General features: G+C 39.9%; 1 protein-coding gene across 2 annotated transcripts in view; it reads left to right on the top strand.

The window, feature by feature from the left end:
- The window catches only part of cav1 (caveolin 1), a 39,848-nt gene extending 33,291 nt beyond the window's left edge, over positions 1-6,557 (top strand). For both annotated transcript variants that reach the window (XM_003221213.4, XM_008111164.3), the window contains exon 3: positions 1,491-6,557. In XM_003221213.4, coding sequence (XP_003221261.1) covers positions 1,491-1,832 — 342 coding nt within the window. In that variant the 3' untranslated portion in view covers positions 1,833-6,557. The remainder of the gene's footprint in view (positions 1-1,490) is intronic.
- Positions 6,558-23,794: the final 17,237 nt, after the last annotated feature.

Raw genomic sequence — 23,794 nt, 5'->3', positions numbered from 1 at the left:
AAGCCCGGGTCGGGTTAAGCCTCCGACCATTAAAAAAAAAAATAGCCCCGGCTTGCTGTTGACCTAGCAGCCCCGAAAGACAGTTGAATCTGTCAATTAGGGAAATTTAGGGATGCTTTATGCGGGAGGCTAATTCAACTAATCTACAACACCATAAAACTGCTCACGAGGAAAAGAAGAGGAAGAACAGCCACCAATGGACGGTGAAGCAACAGCTCCCCCTGTGGCCGGAAATCGTGAAGCTGGAAGATGTTAAAAAAATGCCTCTGTGTCTGTCTAAAACTGAATGTTGTTTGTCTATTGGCATTGAATGTTTGCCATATATGTGTTCATTGTAATCCGCCCTGAGTCCCCTTCGGGGTGAGAAGGGCGGAATATAAATACTGTAAATAAATAAATAAATAGAGCCAATCTTGGGCCCTACCTAAACTGCCATATAACACAGTTTGAAACTGTACTATATAAGTGTAGACTTATATAATGCAGTTTACCTGCATTGATCTGCATTATATGGGTCTACACTTACCATATAATGCAGTTTCAAACTGCATTATATTGTAGTGAATATGGAGTCCTTGGAATGACACGTGATGATCCAGCTGTGCAGATGCCTCAACATGGTCCTGTAGCCACCAGCAGCTATTTTGTGTCCCATCCTCACCTGAGTGATAACATTAAATACCACAAGTCCCAATGATACCCCTATCCGCTACCAATAACTGACCATCACTGGTTACCCGATCCTAGATCCAAGGCCCCATTCTAAACACCTCTAGAAAGTTTTGAGAAATAGCTTAACATAGCCTGACATAACAGAAAGGCATATGAAACACAGTGAGTTAGATTTCAAAGATTTTTTAAAAGTTTTAAAACTATCTATACCAGATGATCCCCAGTATCAAAGAAATTATTTTTACTCACAGGGTAAAGCAAACTTTTTGCATTTTTCCCAGCATTTTGATACACAAGATGACATTAAGCCCGGTTCGACCCTGCTTTACTCCCCTGTTCCCCATTGCCCCCAGTCTTTCTGCCGGTCTCCTCTCCCAGTACAATATGACCCTTGTATCCATGAGAAATACGTTTCCACATTTCTTGTGAATATATGGAATTACAGGTACTGGTCTAGTAGATACCAGAGATCATACTGTATCTGTTTTCAGATATCTTGGTCAGAAATATGAAGTAGCATGGCAGTTATCTCTCAGGCCCTTTCCACACAGCTGAATAAAATCCCACATTATCTGCTTTGAACTGGAATATATGGCCGTGTGGATTCAGATAACCCAGTTCAAAGCAGATATTGTGGGATTTTCTGCCTTGATATTCTGGGTTATATGGCAGTGGGGAAGGGCCCTCAGTCTTTCACCACTAAATGGTTGGTTAGAGTTGCAATTATTGTTATTTTCTGATTACTGGCATAAAAATGTGTATGTGGGATTATCGGTGTTGCCTCACTTTCTGACCTTTGTGTTGCCTTTTGACTGCAGATTGACTTTGAAGATGTGATTGCTGAACCTGAGGGAACCCACAGTTTCGATGGAATCTGGAAAGCTAGCTTCACCACCTTCACTGTGACAAAATACTGGTTTTATCGCTTATTGTCGGCACTCTTTGGCATTCCCATGGCTCTCATCTGGGGCATTTACTTTGCCATCTTGTCGTTCCTCCACATCTGGGCGGTGGTGCCTTGCATCAGGAGCTATCTGATCGAGATCCAGTGCATTGGCCGAGTTTATTCTATCTTCATCCACACCTTCTGTGACCCACTTTTCGAGGCTATTGGCAAAATGTTCAGCTCCATCAGAGCAACTGTACAGAAGGAAGTGTAAATGATGTGTCGAAGGAACCTGAAGACTATCAAGGATGTCAGCAATTACCAGAATCCAGCAGCATCAGTTAATAAAGCAATCAACCTGAATTCAGGCAAAGAAGTCACAACTTTCTTTAATTCCTCCTGAATTTTATATTATTCAGTGTTTTAGGAGGGAAAACAATCTGTATTTTTAAAGAAGAAGAAAAAAAAACAAATTTAAATGGCTGCTTTTTCATCCCTAGCTGCCCATTGATTTGCTGACCCTTAACAAACTGACTCATTATTCTGCTTACACCTTCTGTTCATTTGTTGCAAGTTAAATTCACAACGCTATAATAAAGAACTGCCAAAAAAAATTGCTTTCCAGCACTACTGTAACACTGCTCCTCATTTTACTGTGAGCGAAAAGGGTCTAAAGCTGTTACAGCATAATGAACACGACAAGCTGGCAGATTTTAATAGAATGTTCTTTTTTCAGATGTATTGTCAGTCAGCTGTCGCTCTGTACTGTAGTGAGCTATATATAACTGCTATGCAGAGAGAGAGAAAGTTCTAAGTAAATAAATAATATATATGCTCAATGGATAATAGAAAGAAAAAAAGAAAATCCTTTAGGAGGAAAGTGCCTTCAAACAACTTTTCCTGTCCACAGTAAACTACTGCAGTGTGCTTCCTTTTTCCTGCCTTATTGTTCATCCTGGGAGATTATTTGAAGATTTTTTTGTTGTATATCACAAAAAGGAATATACCCAAGTGCTTTTTCTAATGAGAAACCCTAATTTCTGAAAAGAAAAAAAGAATCCTTCATCTAACCCAGTATCATGAACCTTCTGATTGGTTGCTTTTGTGCCTGATTTGCTGGTTCTCCTCCTCCTTACTTGGCCACACCAACACTTCCTTGCTGAGCTATTGATCCTACAGATTTTGATATTCAAGATCAGAATTCAAGTCAGAAATATGTTGTGAATGTATTTTCTACGCAGCACTTCCATCAACAAAAAGGCCATTTATGGCACACGTCTTGCAATGCAATGGTTTGTCCTTGAAGAGAGAACTATCCTTTTAGTAACATGTTCACAAACAGAAGTTTCGAAGTGAGTAAGCAAATGTTAGTCCCTGCGGAGGGACACTTTTCTTTTTCTTTCTTTCTTTTTTTTTGGAAAAATGACTATCAAGGTTTGTTCAACTAATGCAGTGCAAACTATGAACTGTGTTTGCAACAGTGGTGTGGTTATGTGGTGGGAAGGGTTAACTTTGCCATCTCTCGTCCATTCAAATCAGTATGCTACTAGCATATCCATTCTTTACTTCGCAATAATACACCACAAGAGTGACTTCTGCAACCCTACATTGTGATTCACTCCCTTCCTAAGTTGAACTCTACCTATGAATCAGGAAGACTTCATGGAGGAAATCCGAATGAAGCAGACTGGAAAAATACAGAAACAAATCGTTTCCAGTTACTTTTTCTTCATGCTGTGACCTGCTTGGTGGCTTTGTCATTACCACAACCTAATTGTGGTTTGTTGGTTTTGTGTGAATCTGCTTGTTGCTTTAAAAAAAACTGTGAGGCTACAACTTGTTGGGATAAACTTCTTTCTGAATTCAAACTGAGGAAATTGGAAACTTCAAGCTTACTCTGGCTTGTTTGAATTCTTAGCACAAAGTCTGGAGTGCCTTCCAGGTAGAGCAAGCCCAAGGGTTATTATTAGTGGTAAAGCTCAGCATAGTTTGTTATACTATGTAATGGCTTCAACCTCTTTCTTTTATCTTTACATTTATAGTATACTTACAGTGCTGTCCTAAGCAGCTTTGCCCACAAGCAGTGGGTTTAGGGGCTGGTTTTCCCCATCCAGATATGCCATGGCTGCCCATGCAACTGCACTGTGAAAAGATGGCAACCAGCAGATTTCAGCAGCGAAGTGGGAAATGGCATTGACCCATGCAGGAAATCCTTGTTTAATGGTAATTTTTCTGGTTGCAAAACCCATTTAAAAGACCATGGCTTGTACTGAGTTGTTGCTCATGCCCAAATATAGGGTGCTGGGAGGGGATGCCAAACTAACCTTGCAGATTACATGCGGGCTACATGCTGATCATCCTCACTTTAGTGAATTATCATTAGGGCTGACTGAAGATACTTTGCTGTCTGAAGTGGAGCCCGAATGGCACTTCTACCCTACTTCCAACCTTTACCAGGCACATTTTGTATTCCTGAAAGCCTCACATCCTGCTTTCTTCTTTGTACCCCTCTACACACACACACACATACACACTGATGGGAAGCAGACAGCTCTGTCCTGCTGCACAACAGGGCAGGTCCTGAAATGCATGAGCTTATAGCCTTTAGTCCCCTACCAATACTGCCCAGCTTGTGACTTGGAGGCAACCAATGTTGCTAAAGTCTTTTCCAAGGCAGAGCCCGGTTTCCTTTGCTAAATTCACTGCCACCTTTTCCCACAAGATGTTTCCTTCAATTGCCATAGCAGTTGAAGTTAAGGATTTTATCGCACAGGCAAACTGGCATAGCAGCAGGATGGACCCTATTGCACTACATTGTGTGCATTACCACCCTTTTTTCCTCAAGATGTTTCCTTCAATTGCCACAGCAGTTGAAGTTAAGGACTTTCTCGCCCTGGCAAACTGGCATAGAAGCAGGATTGTTCCTACAGCACAATGCTGGGTGCAACTTATTGCCGGTCCACCTCCCCATGACAAACCTGTCCTCTGCTATTGATGGGAAAAAAACTTGCCAATAGTCACAATCACATCACAGTACCACAATTTACCTGGTGCAATGATCCCCCAGTGGCTTCTGTGCCGGCATTTTTACTATACCTCGCAGAAATTGCGAAGTTGCTTTCATGAAATAAGTTTGTAAAAAATACTGAAGTGGCTGAACTGCAGAGGGTAGATTGCTGGGCCTTTAACCGGAAATGTCACGAAATGGCAGGTCACCAAAGTGTCACAGTTGTGCAGCGCTTTAAGGTGTGATAGGGACAGTAATCATGTCATTAATTTGCTGTTATCCCTGAATGCATGAGTGGCACAGATAGCAGCATCATTCAGTAAAGTCTTTGGATAGTATGAGTGGTAGACAATTACCTTGATCTCAGGTGCTATGCATAGGGGATTCCCATCACACATCAGCCAATTGTTCTTTAAAAAGTGCAGTCTTTGTTTCCATTTTATAAACAGCACAAAAGATGCATGGTTGGTGTGGGACATCCAGACAAATAATTTCCTTCATGGGGGAGGGACAAACGTATTTTCCCTTATTAATCTGTGACCATGACCATGACATTTATTCACATTTTTGTAAAAAATAAAATGGGAATGTTTTACTGCAGAGATGCAGTTCTTCCTCCAACCAGAAGCTTTATTGCCATATTTGGCATGCAGTAAGAAATGTTACACTTTCATTGGTGCCAGGAAATGCACAATCTCCATTTCATGGCCACACAATTTTACATCTTTTTGAAAGCTTTATTTTCATTTAACTTTTATTTTTATTTTTTAATAATTATCATAGGATCTTGCCCATATTAGCTCTAGTTTCATACTAACCCAGCTATGACACTATTCCCATTTCTTTTACATTTTCCCCAACAAAAGCTTGTAGTGTGAACTTAATGTGTGCAGTACAAGTCACCCCATTTTGTGCACAGTGCACACACTTACACAAGCCATCCCTGCCATTGCTACATTGTTTTTCAGTTCATGCAGCTCAGTGGCAGAGTACATTTCTTTCATGTTTAGGTCCTGGGTTCAACTCCAGCATTTTCAGGTAACATTAAGAAAGCAACTTGCATGACACCCTAGATAGTGTCAACTGTTGGAAACCAGATGGACCATTAGTCTAACTCAGTATAAGGTAGAACTGTGTTCCTAAATTTGTACCTCACCTACAGCAAGGCTATCTCCTACCCTTCAGCTTTATATAGTGCAAGCTTAGAGCAACACTGTCCTCCAAAAATGCAAATAAATTAAATCTATTTCATTTCACCATGGCGGAAACACATTGTAGATGTGATTGAATACTGTAGCTTAGGCCAGCTCGACCCTTGTTGCTAGGGTGTTTTGTGAAAGCACATGCTCTCAAACAAGATGTTTCCATGTAGTTGCAGAAATTGGGCTCAAGATGGTCAAGGGCATATTTGATTTTCACAGAAAGCTCATTAAGTTAACAGAAAATACAATAGAGCGGGGCCTACATGATCCGTACTACTCAGGGTGCAAGTTATTACTGAAAGGAAGGAGAAAAAATGTAATTGGTTTTCAGTAATTCTAATATATGTGCTCAGTAGTAACCAACCTACAGAGTTTTAAGAGATCAAATAATGAGAACATTTCCTTTATTTTTGGCACATAAATTACAAATGAAGTCACTTTCTCTCTCTTTGCATTTTAAAAACAAACACTGGTCTGGCTATATAGTTTTATCTTTTTATTCTGTACATAAGTGAGAGTGTACTATGAAATATATATTTTGCAGTATTGCAACACATCTTTGGTGAGAATGTAAACAAGATGCCTTATATCTTTGCATAAGGAAAATCACTTTTGCAATCTATTGCATAAAACTGTGTATCCAGAAAGAGCTTCCAAATACCAATAAATTGCTGATCCAGGATATTTACAAAGCTATTGTATGCTTACATTATATAACAGACACTTTTTTATTCTGCATGTTCAACAACCAAAGCTACAATCTTCACAATAAAAGCTGTTTTAATAGAAATTCATGCCTAAAACTTCATTTTTCTAAAAAGATGTGATTGAACAAGTTTGATAAATAAAACAGTACAAGCCTTGTATCCACGAGGGTATGTTCCTGAACTTACCATAGAAAAAGGAGATGATAGATGTTGTGAGTGAGTCTTCCGAGGCTGTTAGTGCCAATGGTAGGATCAGGAGGGGAAGGAAGACTCTTCGCGAGGAGGGCTCGTTGGAAGACTTACACAGGAAAAGGCTCTGGGAGATACTTGAGGAATCCTCAGATGAGGATTCATTTGGGGATTTGGAAGGGGATCCTGAGATGGAAATGACTGTTGAGGACCCGGTGGTGGTGGTGGAAGGGGTTGGCATAGATTGGGCACAGCCTCCAGAGGATCTTGGGGAGGAAACTGGGCCCATGGATGCTGAGGACGCAGGAGAAGCTTGGAGTCCTTCAGAAGCAGACCCTACATGGTCTGCTTGGAGGAATGAGGGTAATTCTGCAGGTGTGGACAGGCTTGGGCGTGGGCAGGGCGATTCTGGCTCTGATGAGGAACTTGGGACATCTGATCCTAAGGCGTTGGCTGTTTGGAGCTCAGACTCTGATGAGAAGCTTGGGACACCTGATCCTAAGGCGTTGGTTGTTTGGAGGCCCAAAGAAACCTAAATAAATTGGGGACTTTTGGTCATTGTACCTTGCGTGTGGCAAGGTGTTGTTGGGCGCCATTGGGTTTCTTGTACGTGACTCCGAAGACTGGCTTGGGACTTTGCAACCGATCTGCCGCTTGCCTCCGTCGTTTTGGCTCTTTGTGTTACCCCGTGACGTGGACCTTACTGTGACGACTTCATTCCTTGGACCCTGGACTGAACTACGACCTGGTGTATCTCTTCGTTCTTGAATTTGGCTTGGCTTCATTCCTGTCCCCGTGGCTACTTCCTGTGCTGACCGTTGGCTTTGTCTCCGACCCTGACGTTCCTCTCCTGCCCTGACTCCGGACCGGCTTACGACTACTATGACTACGTTCCGTTCTTTTGACCACTGGCCCGGCTTCCGACTCTTCGCTTTTGTCTGTGTTTTTTGGCTTTGGTTTGTTTTCACTGCTTTCAGCTGTTGACTCTAGCCCGCTTTGGGCTTCCTTTCAGTTTTGGGACCTTTCCTGTATATTTTGGGTTTCAGAACATTTTGGAACTTTGGGGCACTTTGTCCTGTTTATCCGGATTATATCTCCAGATAATCCGGATTATACTCCGGTTTGTGTTTTTGGGGTTTCTTTGTTTCAGACTGTTTAATCACACTGAAGTTAAAGTGTTGCAAGCTCCCAGGACCTTTTGTTGAGCTTTTTTGAGTTATTACTAAATAAACTGAGTTTATCTTACTGGCTGGCATCTGACTCGTGACAATAGATAATAGCAAATCCTATGTAAATGAATTACTTTTGCCCAAAGTTAACACAGGGTCATCCTAAAGTCCTAAATAATTCCTAATGTGAGGTCCTCTTTAAGAATTTGTTATGTCCTATATAAGTGGTTCTCAACCTATGGGTCCCCAGATGTTTTGGCCTTCAACACCCAGAAATTCTAACAGCTTTAAACTGGCTGGGATTCTGGGAATTGTAGACCAAAACACCTGGGGACTCACAGGTTGAGAACCACTGTCCTATATCGCAACTTCTGGAGAAATCAAACCATAGAATCGCCTTGAGGACTGAGAACATTCCTAAAGGATGCATATGTCAGAGGCAGGAAGGTGAAACCAAGGCAGTCCTAAAAAAATACAGGGATTGTACTGTATATGAGAAGAGAAAGGAGCTATCAACATTTTGTGGGTGTCATCAACCAAAAATGTCTAGAAGGCAACACATTTCCTGATCTAATTCGATATCTAGCTTCAAGTAATCAAACCTACTCAAGACATTCTTTTATCTGCCTCATCACATTAGAGCATGAATCCACTTTAAATCCAGTTTCTGCCTCTTGCAGAATTCTGAGGTTTGTAATTTGGTGAGGCCCAGGATCTGTCTGGCTGAGCTTTTTAAAAACCCCTCCCTAAAGTGGATCCCAGCTCTAGTGTGATGAGGACCTAAGTTGGTTGTGGATGTTATATAATGAATTCTCCACTCAATGCTACTACCTTCAGGAATTCACAAGTAATTTCTAGTCTATTATCCAATAATCTCCTTTTAAAATTGTCACACACTATAAAGAATGACAATCATTTGGTAATTTTTTTCGCCAAAAAATATTTGAACAAGTCAAATTCAGTAGGTAAAGCGCTTCCAAGGAACACGTTGTACCTACTGTTTATATGTATGTTTACAGCTGAAAGGCCACTTGAAAACAAATGGTAGCAACTAGTGTCACTGAATACACAGAAATGTGAAGCATATCAGGCCTGGATTATACTTTTTCTCACATTCAAAAATAACACTTATTAGTTTCATCGTAAAGATGAAGAAATTTCAGATTTTGGCTGTTTTTTATCAAAAACCAACTGAAACAACATTTTTACCCATTCTTCATCAGCAGTTCTATTAAAGCCAGCCAGCTAAACAAGCAATTCTCATTTCTCACAATGCTTTAATGTGAGATCAGAAGCACTGTAAGAAATCTCAAACCGAAATAAATAGATGGAGTGCTGAGCGTGGACATCAGTATTATCCAGAAAGCCACATATGTCATTTGGGGAGAATGGAGATAACTTCATGAATTAGAATATAATCTTTTGAAGGATGGAATCCCCATATTGGCCCATCTACAAAAATGCTATTAAATAATTAATGTTATTAAAGTAATCAGTGGTATGGAAAGCAAGGTTGTTGTGGCAAACCTGTTCAAACTTGAAGGAACAGAGGAGAGGGGGACTATAAAGTCCCACTGGTCATACTAGCTGTGGAAGTTCAAGACTAGGAATACTGTTGCCAAGTCACCTTGCCAAATGGGGATTTGAACCTGGGCGTCCCCATTCCTAGTTTATGACTCAGATGCTACCCCACACTGGCTTTGTCTGAGCACACAATTCGTAAAAGCTTTCTCATTTTAATCATGGCAGATGTCTGTGTTTTTCATGGCAACACCTTGTTAGTGGTGAAAAGACATCACAAACAGTATAAGAGCTAAGAATTACCTGGATAAATTACTGGAGAGAATAGTTCCTCTTTGCCAAAATGTTGACACATCTTCTCTATTAATAATGGATACTTTTGATCAAGACTTTAAAAAAAAACAGTTTTGTAAGGAACTGAAAAGCTTTTTTGTTAGTTCACCCTGTTCCTCAGCTAAAATCTATCCTGGCAATCACTTAAGTTCTTGATTTGCTGCTCAAATTCCAGTTTACTCTAGTTCTTAGCCTTTCATTGTGAATCCAAAGCTTTTAGAAGAACCACTTTACACTGAAACTTGAGCAACATTTCCAGAGTTTTAAAAGTTACTTTAAAAACATTAATTACAGTTATAATCCTAAATTTCCTTCCACCATTCATTATGCTACAGTTACAAGTTGTAACATATTATTTTCTTTCCTCTTCTTACAAAGCAGTACTTTCATTTAAAATATATTTGAACGCTACAGGTTGCAAGTCTGTTGTACAAAACATCCTGCTCCTCATTGTCATCTCATGACCCACAGCAAAGGACGAGAGAGCAGCAAAGCACTTGGACAATGTGATATACCTCCTCCACTGTTTTGTGAAAACAGTAAAAGTAACTTCACAGTTAATGTTACCCTCTAAACAAAACAAAGTTTTGAGGGCCTTCCAGACATGGCAGAAAACTGGCAGGAAGTGTAAGGGGGACTCAGGTAATTTACAATTCTTTAACTATGGGGTGTCTGTAGTAATACAGTAGAGTCTATTGCTGTATATGCATGTATTTGACTAAGTTTCTGTGGGATCACTACTTTTGTATGTGTGTGTTAAGGGGAAAACACCTGGTCAATTACAACTCATAGTTGAGTAATTAGAACAATCAAGGATAACAAGCTTGAACCACTCCCTGAATGGAGTATAACTTGGGGAATGTTTGTAATGTTTTTTGGGACTTACTGAATCACTTATTCGGAGTAAGTTCCTGACTGAGAGCCTACTATGCTTATCTCCTTGCACCACTGAAGAAATCTCCAAAGAAGATTTTTTTTTTTTTACGTGACAGGAGCAACCGGAGTTGCTTCTGGAGTGAGAGAATTGGCCGTCTGCAAGGACGTTGCCCAGGGGACGCCCAGATGTTTTGATGTTTTACCATCCTTGTGGGAGGCTTCTCTCATGTCCCCGCATGGAGCTGGAGCTGATAGAGGGAGCTCATCCGCGCTCTCCCCGGGTGGGATTCAAACCTGGCAGCCTTCAGGTCAGCAACCCAAACTTCAAGTCACAAGGCTTTTATCCCCTAGGCCATCGGAGGCTCCAAAGAAGATGCATGAATTTAATGCAAAGAACTTTATGTGAGTTTTGTTGCTACAAATGGACTGAGTTATTTTGAAGCTGGAGATTTTGAGATTTTGAAGTTGCTTGTTTAATTTTCTCCTTGACTCTGCTACTTAAGAGTAAACTTTGATTTTTCCATTTTCCTAGCTTGTTTCTTTTGCTCATTGTGGATGTACAAAAGGGCTGGATAAGTCTGGACAGGACTACACGCAGTTTGTTTTTCCACAAACCCATAACAGAGTGTCACTTATCCAACATAAACGGGCCGGCAGAATGTTGGATAAGTGAAAATCTTGGATAATAAGGAGGGATAAAGGAAAAGCCTATTAAACATCAAATTACGTTATGATTTTACAAATTAAGCACCAAAACATGTTTTACAACAAATCAACAGAAAAACCAGTTCAATATATGGTAATGTTATATAGTAATTACTGTATTTACGAATTTAGCACCAAAATATTGCAATGTATTGAAAACATTGACTACAAAAACATTGGCTACTAACAATTTGATTACAAATAAAGATAGGTAAAGGTAAAGATTTCCTCTGACGTTAAGTTCAGTCATGTCTGACTCTGGGGGTTGGTGCTCATCTCCATTTCTAAGACGAAGACCCGGCGTTGTCCGTAGACACCTCCAAGGTCATGTGGCCGGCATGACTGCATGGAGCGCCCTTACCTTCCCACCAGAGCGGTACCTATTGATCTACTCACATTGGCATGTTTTAGAACTGCTAGGTTGGCAGAAGCTGGAGCTAACAGCGGGCGCTCACTCCGCTCCCGGGATTTGAACTTGCATTTCAGTCTACAAGTTCAGCAGCTCAGTGCTTTAACACACTTCGCCACCGGGGCTCCAACAAATAAAGATAGAATTGCATAAAATGAATTTACAGTAACAACCTTGTCGGAAATTAAATACGCAAAAAATTCTGTCCTTGCTGCCTAGAGAAATAGCTGTGGATCCGGGCGGGAGGCAGATTGTGTTGGATAATCCAGAATGTTGGATAAGTGAATGTTGGATAAGTGAGATTTTACTGTAGTAAAGAATAGTAACCCTTGGTATCTGCTGAGGTTTGGTTCTGGGGCCTTCATCCTCCCTTTCCGCTCCCATAGATACTAAAATCTGTGGATGCTTAAGTCCCATCATTTACAATGGTATAATAAAATAGCATCCCTTAGGTAAAATGGTAAAATTAGGGTTGTTTATTTAAAATAACAATAGTAATAATTGGGGTGAGGGGAATATTTTCAAGCAGGAAAATGATAGAGGACTGGGAATTGCACTGGAACTGTGTGAGGTGTGGGGAAGTGTAGCCCTCTCTATGTTGCTGGGCTTCAGTGAACATCAATTGGAAGAATGAAGCCCTGTCGAACTATGCCCCATGAGCCACGTGTTCCCTTTTTCAGCCCTATGCAAGAACCAGAATATGTTTGTACAGTATATGGAAATTTAGCATGAGGGGGCAGCTTGGCAAGCAATCAAAACCCAGTTAACTATTTTGAATGACACCATGAGTTACAAAACTGGATTTGGAGGAGTGACTTTGAGGGCTACAAATCCCAGATTCCCATAACTACAATTGCCAGGGGAGGGGGTTGTGGGCATTGCATTCCTCAAAATATTATCTCCAAACTCTAGATTTAACTACTGTGGAAAGGCTGCCGTGCCCTCTCCCTCTAGTGGCCATAGTGGAACCAGCTTGCATCTGGTCACAGGCCTCGAGTGAGACTGGAAAGAGGCACAATGTCAACCATCTCACCTCTCTTTTTTCCCTCCATCATATTTAGCAATGGGTGGCAAGAAATATAAGGAACTTCACAACACTTTTCCAGCTTTTTTTCTTGTTAGGAGCAACTTGAGAATCTGCAAGACCCTTCTGGTGTGAGAGAATTGGCCATCTGCAAGGACGTTGTCCTGATGTTTTGATGTTTTACCATCCTTGTGGGAGGCAGGCTTCGCTCATGTCCCGCATGGGGAGCTGGAGCTGACAGAGGGAGCTCATCTGCACTCTCCTTGGATTCAAGCTGGCAACCTTCAAATCAGCAACTCAACCTTCAAGTCAGCAGTCTTGCTGGCACAAGGGTTTAACCCATTGCCCCACTGGGGGCTTCTTTTCTAGTTCTCCTTACTTGTTGAACTTTGGACACTTGCCCAACTACTAACCTAAATCTGTTATTCTAAAAGAGAGGAAAAAACAAAGTTTGACAAACCAAATTACTGTATATACTCGAGTATAAGCCTAGTTTTTCAGCCCTTTTTAGGACTGAAAAAAAAAACCCTCCTTGGCTTATACTCGGGTGAGGGTCCTGGTGGGCTTATATTCAGGTTGGCTTATACTCAAGTATATATGGTATATTTATTATTTTTCTCTATTATTATTGGTATTGTTACATTTATTATTTTACTCTATTAATTATTATTACATATATTTACTCTATTGTTGTTGTTACTTTTACATTTATTTTACTCTATTTTTTAAATTTTGTTTTTATTAATTTATCAATCCAAATGTACAAGCTCACATTTTCCTCATTCTACAATATCTCAAACACATCACGTTTCATACAATCCGACAGCAAAAAAAAAAAATCAAGAGCATCCCCAAGCATATTTCCCATCAATCTTTTAACTTTTCGATTATAACTTCATTATACATCTCTCCACTACACACCCTTCATCTACCTATACATGTTTTATTATCAATATTATTATTATTAATTTATAATTCAAAATGTATAAGTATACATTCTTTCCTCATTTTACAGTATCCCAGACATATCACATTGTATGCAATCCAACAATAAAGAAAAATCAAAACCAAAACACATAAGTTTTAGACTTTTCCATTACAACTTTACTACATATCTCTCTACTACACCCTTTTATCTACTTATACATGTTTTACTCTATTTTTATTATTATTAATACATTTATTATTTTACTCTATTTATTACATTTATTATTTTACTGCATTTATTATTATTACATTTATTATTTCCCTCTATTATTATTAAAAGGATACATAAGCACATTTACATTGAAGAAGACGAAAATAATGATTTAATCAGCGTTGAACAGTCATATCATAAATTACAGTTTGATGTCAGGATTCAAAAACATTTAAACTACTGATGTCTCAATGTAATTTTATTGGTATCTCGGCTTATACTAGAGTCAATGTTTTCCCAGTTTTTTTGTGGTAAAATTAGGTGCCTCAGCTTATATTTGGATCAGCTTATACTCGAGTATATACGGTACTTATATAAGTTTTGAAAGCTTGCATTGTGTATTGTCTGCATTTCGGTTTACCAATAGCGGTACACCCTTTTTTGCACATTTTGGATTCTGTTGTATTAAACCAGATTATGTCCACGTGAGAAATTCTGCATATTATTAGTGCAGATAACACCATCTACTGGCTGTCTACAGAAATGATCTGAGAAGAACAAACAGAACAGAATCAAGAGACACCCATTCATCTGCTACCACCTTCAGTCTCTGATTACCTTCCAAATCTGTTTTTTAAAAAAACTATATAAACAAACCAACTTTCATTTGGAATTCAGCGTAGTCCAACTGCCTGGGCTTTGATGGGTGGAATAAAACAAGAGAAATAAACAAAGAACACAATACATACAAAGAGATATTGTAGCACCTTTGAAATTAATGAGAGAAAGACGTTTGTAACATAAGCTTTTGCAGATTGAATCTCCTTCATCAGATGATACTAGTTTGTGAAAATTTATTCTACAAACTTCTTTCTCTCATTAATTTCAAAGATGCTGCAATATCCCAGTGCCTTTGATTTCTACTAATATAATACAGTAGAGTCTCACTTATCCAAGCTAAACGGGCCGGCAGAAGCTTGGATAAGTGAATATCTTGGATAATAAGGAGGGGTTAAGGAAAAGCCTATTAAACATCAAATTAGGTTATGATTTTACAAATTAAGCACCAAAACATCATGTGATACAACAAATTTGACAGAAAAAGTAGTTCAATATGCAGTAATGTTATGTTGTAATTACTGTATTTACGAATTTAGCACCAAAATATCATGATATATTGAAAACATTGACTACAAAAATGGCTTGGATTATCCAGAGGCTTGGATAAGCGAGGCTTGGATAAGTGAGACTCTACTGTACATGATAACGTTCGTGGTTGTTGTTGAGGTACAAAACGCAAAAAGGCTCTGGAAAACCTGGAAATGTCATTCAGCATCATAAACTGTATCGCTTCAAGCTACAAAGCCTGGTGGGATTACAGTTTTAGTGAAAGAGGTGCAAACCATACGCATGCACTGTTTGAAAACTGCTGCTCGCTTTGCTCAGTCAGACACAAGGAGCCTGGGTTTTGGATATCACAAGCCAACCATTAATGTGAAATCCGGAGATCTTGAAATGAGTGTGTCTAAATCCAGCTCTTCTCCTCCAGCTGTTCTTTAGAATAGCCGTATAACTCTGGAAGCACAGTTTTACTCAGTGGCTTTCACATCAAGGCTGGTTGAAGAGCACCTGTGCGTTGACCTCTGCTCTGAACAGGAGGAAGAGCCAGGAAGTGGTGAGAAACACTGGATGGATTTGCCAGATCAAATGCTTTCTGTATTAAGAAGGATACTGCTATTCATCCAAATGTGACTTCTTCTGTTAGACGGAATTCTTGTTATCTCTGCATTGTTGGGGCACCATAAAAAATATTGAAATCTAGCTGAAACAGAAAAAGAATCCAGGAAACGAGAGATTTCTGAAGCATTTTATTACACTTTGGTTTATATATGAGAACTGTATCATGCCCACCCCTTTTGCACATATCCTGTTCTGCCCTTTGGGAATGAATTTAAAAGTTTTATATTTTCCCAGTGAATGAACTCCATTGAGTTCAAAGGCAAACCTTACAATACAAAAGGAGACGTCTTATCAAAACACTTTTTTTTCATGTCAGAAGCGACTTGAGAAACTGCAAATAGCTTCTGGTGTGACATTGCCAAGGGGACTCTGGGATGTTTAATTTTTTACCATTCTGTGGGAGGCTTCTCTCATGTCCCCACATGGGGAGCTAGAGCTGACAGATGGGAGCTCACCCCGCTCCCTGGATTCAAACCGCCGATCTTTCGGTCAACAGTTCAGCCAGCACAAGGGTTTAACCAATTGCACCACGGGGGTTCCATCAAAACACAATAATATAATTGTAATGTATACTGAGTTCTCCTCTTGGTTTGGCTTTTATTTAGTGCAGTCCAGTGCATTTTCTACAACCTTACCCTATGTGGTGTTGTGAGAGCCATCATGTTTTCCTATTCAGCCACGAAAGATTTTGATCCCTCTCCTTTTCACCCCACTAAGTTAAATGCAAGCCAATATTGTATCTTGATTGCACTTTGTAGCAATTGGAGTGAACTGAGGGCAAAAGTGAAAAGGAGGAAAAGGAGACAGAAACTAGAAAATTGTAAAAGCAACTGAAAAAGTGAGATAACAGAGCATTGATCAGGATCACCTCTGCCAAATCAAGAGAGTTGGAAAGTATGTTAGTGTCCTTCTACTGCAGGGGCAGGGAGAGCTTATGGGATTTTTTTTTTGCCTTGGATGCAGCCATGTAGTAACTTTTCAAAACTTCTTACTTCTGAAGTGCAAACCCTCACTAGGGGTGCATCTACACGGTAGACTTAATGCAGTTGGATACCACTTTAGCTGCCATTTATTGCTCAATGCTATAGATTCCTAGGAGCTTTAGTCTGGTGAGGCAAAGCACCCTTTGGCAGAAAAGGCTAAGGTCTTGTAAAACTCCCATGGTTCTATAATATTGAGCTATGGCAGCTAAAGGGGAATCAAACTGCATTAATTATACAGTATAGATAGACCCTTCGGTCGCAGGTTCAAATCTCTGGGGAGCGGAGTGAGCGCCCACTGTTAGCTCCAGCTTCTTCCAACCTAGGAGTTCAAAACATGCAAATGTGAGTAGATCAATAGGTACCACTCTGGCAGGAAAGTAATGGTGTTCCATGCAGTCATGCCAGCCACATGACCTTGGAGGTGTCTATGGACAACGCCGGTTCTTTGGCTTAGACATGGAGATGACACCAACCCCCAGAGTTGGACACGACTAGACTTAATGTCAGGTGAAACCTTTACCTTTATAGAGAGACCCTAAGACTGCCTTTACAGCCAGCACTAGAGTCTCAAAATCTAGGTGAATGGATTGATCTAAAGCAAATAAATACCTGCATATACTTTGTCAGTGGTAATGCTTCCTACTTCACTTTATTCATTGTGGTTGCACAATAAGGATGGCCAGTTCATATGTGAATGTGTATGAAGGCATGGTTTCAGGCTCTTCACTACATGGCCTAGAAACCACCATAATAATTCATGTAGTCTGCCTGTCTGGTGTAAGAGCCAAATAGGTCGACCTGTCTCGTGCTATCCCTGTCGAAAGAGTTTTCACCTGCCTCTTTTTGTTTGTCTGCCCTGCAGATTTTGACAGCACCGATAAAGTCTTAAAACCCTGAAGTGTTATCTCAGAAAATGCACGGCCCAGATTTCATATTCCTTTCCATCAGATATTTAAAATGCCAGTCAGCTGTCATATATCAGAAGATGCATGCTTCTGAATGCAAGCATTCAGTAGGACACATAGGCACTCTGTCGACAGTCATCTGCTGTAACATAAATATACAGTGAGAATGGCTTTGATGAATATACATGCTGTTTCCCAAGATATCTGATGAAGGGAATCAGCAGTTTTTTCCAATATGACAGGAACTGGTCCTTTCTTTGTGCCCACTGGCTATCATATTTTCTAGTAAATTTTGGAAATTTGCTAAAGACCAACAGTCCCATCTTAGAAGAATGATGGAGTAATAAATAAATAAGGAAATAAAGGAGTAGGGGACTGGCCTCAGCCCATGAACCCTCACTTACAGTGGTGTTATATTAAGACATGTTCAGAGTAGACCCATTAAAATCTATATCACAAATTAGTTCTGATTAAATTGAGCCCTATCCATTCCCAAGGGTCAGTTTCAAGTATGACTTGAATCTGGATCAAATCCATTCTCTCTATGTGTCTGTGATGGCAGAGGTGTGAGGTCAAAGTGGCCATGGGCCCCATTTTACAGAAGGCTGTCTTGATTATGAAAGTGACTGAAGGGTTGCCCTTTCCTAATCCACTTTAAAAATAAAAAAAAACCCATAAGCCATAAAGATTAGGAGCCTTAAAATTCTCCATCAACAGAGAGCACAGACAAAAGTCCTCTGGTCATGCTATTCACTGCCGGTAATATATAATATTACAATATTACCATCCTCAAACTACCTACCATATATATGTGTACTATATACTATATGTAGTATACATATTCTAAATCGTTGCTGTTATACTATGTATATTATGTTAAAGAAGGAGCTGCAGTAGCACAATGGGTTAAACCCTTGTGTCAGCTGAACTGCTGACTTGAAAGTTGGGTTGCTGACCTGAAGGTTGGCGGTTCGAATCCACGAGATGGAGTGATCTCCCATCTGTCAGCTCTAGCTTGCGGGAAAATGAAAGAAGACACCTCAAGCATCCCCTGGGCAACGTCTCTGTAGATGGCCAATTTTCTCATACCAGAAGCAACTTGTAGTATGTTTTCAAGTCGCTTCTGACACGATTAAAAAAACTATGTATTACTTTCTGTTTATACAAAGTAATTAAGTAGTTACTTCTAATTACATTTTTATAAATTAAAAAGTTAATAGCATTGGTTTATGATATAAAACACATGCATGTAGGAGTCTCACCCGCCCTGTTGCACCCCTAGGCTACGTAGGCACCTCAAAACCACACTGGAGCCCCAGAATATAAGTAAGCAAGTTGTTTATTGAAGATTATATGCAAACAAAAGCAAAATAAAGTTCAGACTCAGTAAAATAGGTTTAAATCTACAAGAGCAAGGTACTTCAAGTTCATGAAGCAAGAGTCTATAAAAACCACTCAAAGAGCATAGTCCAAAACTGGATATCAAAGTAAGTCCCAAGTGATATCAGGATAGTCCAAACAGGATTATTTCCAAGGCATGAATCAAGGATAACCACAGGGAAACAAGACTAAAATGCAGAATTAACTCCAAGGTAGTCCAAGATATAAAGTCAATGATGAAACACAAGGCAAGAGTCTTCACTGGAATAAAAACCAAACAGCAAAGTCACTGGAATATTCAACTGGATACACAGGCCAAGGCAAGGCTGGAACTTGAAGCAGGATACAGGGCTGCAGGAATACACAGAAACACAGAACAAAGATCCTTCTTTCTTGAATAAGCAATGTTATCACCTCTGGCTGTGGTAGAGAAAGCAAGCCATTTTAAAGAAAATCCAAGGTCTTTCTGTCATGAGAAAATTACTCATTAAACTGCTTCAAAAGCAACCATTTGCTTCTCTGCAAACATTCTAGTTCCCTTCTCTGATGAGTTATCGCTGCTTTCCTGTCAAATGCATTATCCTCTAAACTGGAATGTCCATCTGGCACCTGGAGATCTAACCTTGACTGCTGGGAGGAATGTGGTTCACAATGCCTGCTTGCAACTATTCTGTCTCTGGTCCCAGAATCCACTGGGACAAACTCTGGCTGAATCACAGGCTCTGGCTGCATCTCAGGCCTAAACCCAGAGTCCTCTGGCAAGGCAGGTGCAGGGACAATTGCTGGCTGAATGGGCCCAATCTCAGGCTGGGCTACAACAGTCCCTATCATTTTGAAAAGAAACCAAAATAGTTATACCACCCTTAAAGAGTGGTTATCCTCCTTGTGTTGCAATTATAAAGAATTTTGTTATACTTTAATCACTACAAAAAGAAACTAATTCTAAGGTGCTCACTTGTAACTAGTTCCTTCCAATTTTTGCTCTGAACAAGTATCTCCAAATCTTTCAGGTTCACTGCAATTGAAAAAACAATTATAAGCTTGCCAGCATGCCACAATTACAGCAAAATGATTCAATTACCTGAAATTTTAAGGGGATTGGTTGTATCTGGAGTCTAATTAAATGATACAGAAATACTATTGATAAGTTGATGATCTCCAGCTCCAGAGAGAGAAGAATTACAGATAGTTACATAGGGGAAAGAGATGGATATCCTCAGACTGAAAACAGCAGGGAAGTCATCTTTTCCTCATCAATAATAAAGACCTTTAATTCTGTGCTTCCACTTGAGTCAATCAATAGAGGTTACAAATGCTCGACGTAAGGCCATATATCCCAGCCAGTTTACATTTTAAATGCCACAGAATTGGCAACCAAGCCAAGTTGAATAAAACAAAACAAAATGTCTATGGAGAGGATAAATCACCCCCTTGGAATTCTTAGCCTGCATGATAAAGCTTTAACACTTGAGGGTTTTTGCTCACTGTTGTGCTGTCTCAGTTTTGTCTCCGTTTGACTTCATTAGAATCAATAGCGAGAACAGAGTGCTTCAAAATCTATAAAAATTAAAATCAAGTAATGGTATAATATGGATTCTTCCATATCTGTTTGATCAAGGATTTTTTTTATTGTGTCAGAAGCAAATTGAGACTACAGTTATAATGTATAAACAACAAACAAGGTTAAAAACTTGGCATTGTACTACATTTCCTTTGACCAGAAGCTGGCCACTTGGAATGCCTCTGGTGTCGCTATAAGAAGATCCTCCATTGTGCATGTGGCAGGGCTCAGAATGCATTGTAGTAAGTGATCTGTGGTTTGCTCTTCTCCACACTCGCATATTGTGGACTCCACTTTGTGGCCCCATTTCTTAAAGTTAGCTCTGATTCTTATGGTGCCAGAGCACAGTCTGTCCAGCACCTTCCAAGTCGCCCAATCCTGTGTCTCCCCAGGAGGTAGTTTCTCATCCATTATCAGCCACTGATTGAGGTTCTGGGTTTTTACCTGCCACTTTTGGGCTTTTGCTTGCTGACGTGTTCCTGTGAGTATCTCTGTAGATCTTAGGAAGCTATTTCTTCATTCAAGGCTTTGGCTTTCTGGTTGATATCTGAACAGAGGATGGGCCAGAGATGTCAATGCCTTGGTCCTTTCATTATAGGCTGCTAGTTCCTGATGGATGTCAGGTGGTGCAATACTGGTTAAACAGTATAATTTCTCCAGTGGTGTTGGGTGTAGACATCCTGTGATAATGCGGCATGTCTCATTGATAGCCACATCCACTGTTTTAACGTGGTGAGATGTATTCCACACTGGGCATGCATATTTAACAGCAGAGTAGCAAAGCACATGGGCAGATATCTTCACTGTGTCTGGTTGTGATCCCCAAGTTGTGCCAGTCAGTTTTCGTATGATATTATTTCTAGCAGTCACTTTTTGCTTGATATTCAAACAGTGCTTCTTGTAAGTCAGAGCATGGTCCAGAGTAACTCCCAGGTATTTTAGTGTTTTGCAATGCTCCAGTGTGATTTATTCCCAGGTAATCCTCACAGCTCGAGTTTTTTGTCTATTCTTAAGATGAAAAGCACACGTCTGCATTTTAGATGGATTAGGAATCAGTTGGTTTTCCCTGTAATAGGCAGTAAGAGCACCTAAAGCTTCAGAGAGCTTATTTTCAACTATTTCAAAGCTCCTTGCTTGAACGGTGATTACATGATTATCAGATCATCAGCATAGATGAAACTCTCTGTCCCTTCTAGCAGTGGCTGATCATTTCTGTAAATGTTAAACATTAATGGAGCAAGCACGCTCCCCTGAGGCAGGCCGTTCTGTTTTGCCATCTGCCTTTCTGACCCTGGAACTCAACAAAAAAGCTCCTGTTTTGTAGCAGATTTCCTATGAAGCAGTTGAGGTGGTAATCGTTTGTGATATTATACATTTTTTTTCAGGAGGAGATGACAAATTACAGTATCATAAGCTGCTGACAGGTCTATGAGATCAAGGAATCATAGAATCGTAGAGTTGGAAGAGACCTCACAGGCCATCCAGTCCAACCTCTAATGAGAATGGTGCAATCTTCACATGTTCTCAAAACTGCAACTCCCAACTCTCATATTATCAAACAGTTTGGGGGATTCAACTAGTGTTTCCAATTGTCCCCATTTTGCAGGAACTTTACTCATTAAACCTATGTAGTCCAACTTTTCAGGAGCTTTTAAAATGTCCCGATTTCTATTTCCTCCTCCTATTTCCCCCTTTCATCCTGCGCTGCATTTCACTAGAATTTTGGATATTATAATCACTTCACTGGATTTATTTATGCCAGCAATGAAACTCAAGGAAGCTTATGATATTTAAATTTTTAAAAATACATTTTAAAATGGAAACAATTGAGAAGCAACATGAAACTAACAAATATACAGATAAAACCGGTTTCTGGATTTCTCTTGGTTCCCTTTGCCTGGGAAGCCTTATTCTGACATGCATATCCAACAATAAAGCAACATTGATCCAAATGTGAGCAAAGTAGTACCATATTTCTGTCTCACAGATTTTAAACTTTGCTTATTGAACTGAATTTATTGCTAAGGTCAATAGCTTCTGTGCTGGACTACAAAAAGTAATGAGATAATTAAGCTAAAACCTATGTCAGAGGGAAAGGATTATCTTAGCTTTCAGCATAAATCCAGTGTTAATGTACTAGTATGGTCAGTTACTGTTCAGAGAAATCAGTATTATTGGATTTAAGACATATTGGCTAAAATAGCGCACAAATAGTACTGTCTATGAGAAGAATTCAAAGGCCAAATGTTAGTGGAGGTGCTATCATTTTAGTGTATTAATGGGAAAACAAAGTTGTGCAACTTATAAGGACACATCCATAAAATGTGGCTATATTCATTTGCTCTATATAGCTGAGCATATAGATATATATATCTATATATCTGAGGTGAAGAAGCAAGAAAATATGGCTTTAACTTAAGCTTTGGACCTCATTTCTGGGGAATTAAGCTTCTGCCCAATGGTTAGCCTTCCAACTCAGGAATCTTTTCTTTCTTACAGGATTTCAGAATATTTGGGATGGATGGACAGAGCATATTAATGATCTCTTAGGCATGCAGTTGCCAGTTGACTTGTCCGTTATAAGGAAGGTGCCTTAACATCCAGGAGCAGCAAGGAGAAACCTGACCACCCATACTCCTCAACAGTCCCAATATGAGTAGTATTGTTGCAAACACATCAATAGGATGGACAACTATTGTCTTGCACATACTACTTTCATAAACAGAGCCCAACCAAACAGAATTACACCATCTAGGATCAGGAGATGGGAGACTTTAAGGTAGTATTTGAAATATGGAGGCATTTGTTAGAAGGTACAAGGAAATAAAATATGCCTCCAGTTCCCTCTCAGACCCCTATTTCTCTCCCCCATCTCCTCTTTTTTCTTTTGAGATTTGATCTGGAGAGCAAAGGGTTTGGTTCCTCAAGCCCCAGTGTAACGTGCCAATTAACATGTTTCGCTTTGATATTAATAATGATAATACTTACCTGACATCTACAAGCCAAAGCAAACAAGATGCCCCATCCAAGACTTGGCTTTCCCTTGAAACAGCAGTGTAATTTTAATCCCATTTCTAAGATGGTCCATCCAGGGTTTGGCTTTTCCTCACAAGAGACGGCTTCTCTCAGAAGGAACATGGGAAGAGCTTGTGATGTTTCCCTTCATACATGCTTTCAAGCAGATACTATGGATCTAGCACGGGGTTGGATCTCTGAACACAATTGCTACTCCATGTTCAGAGTTCATCCCTTTTGCCACAATTGTGCACCAGTTCGGGGGGGGGGGGGGGGCAGAAATTATGACTAGAAGTATGGGTGTGTCGTGTGAGGGCATCTGTCCCTCCCACTGGAGCAAAAGTGTCCTCCAATTGGAAAAACTGTCAGTCT

The sequence above is a fragment of the Anolis carolinensis genome, chromosome 5, assembly GCF_035594765.1.
Source record: "Anolis carolinensis isolate JA03-04 chromosome 5, rAnoCar3.1.pri, whole genome shotgun sequence".
Taxonomy (NCBI): domain Eukaryota; kingdom Metazoa; phylum Chordata; class Lepidosauria; order Squamata; family Dactyloidae; genus Anolis; species Anolis carolinensis.
This window is presented reverse-complemented; position numbering and strand designations above follow the sequence as displayed.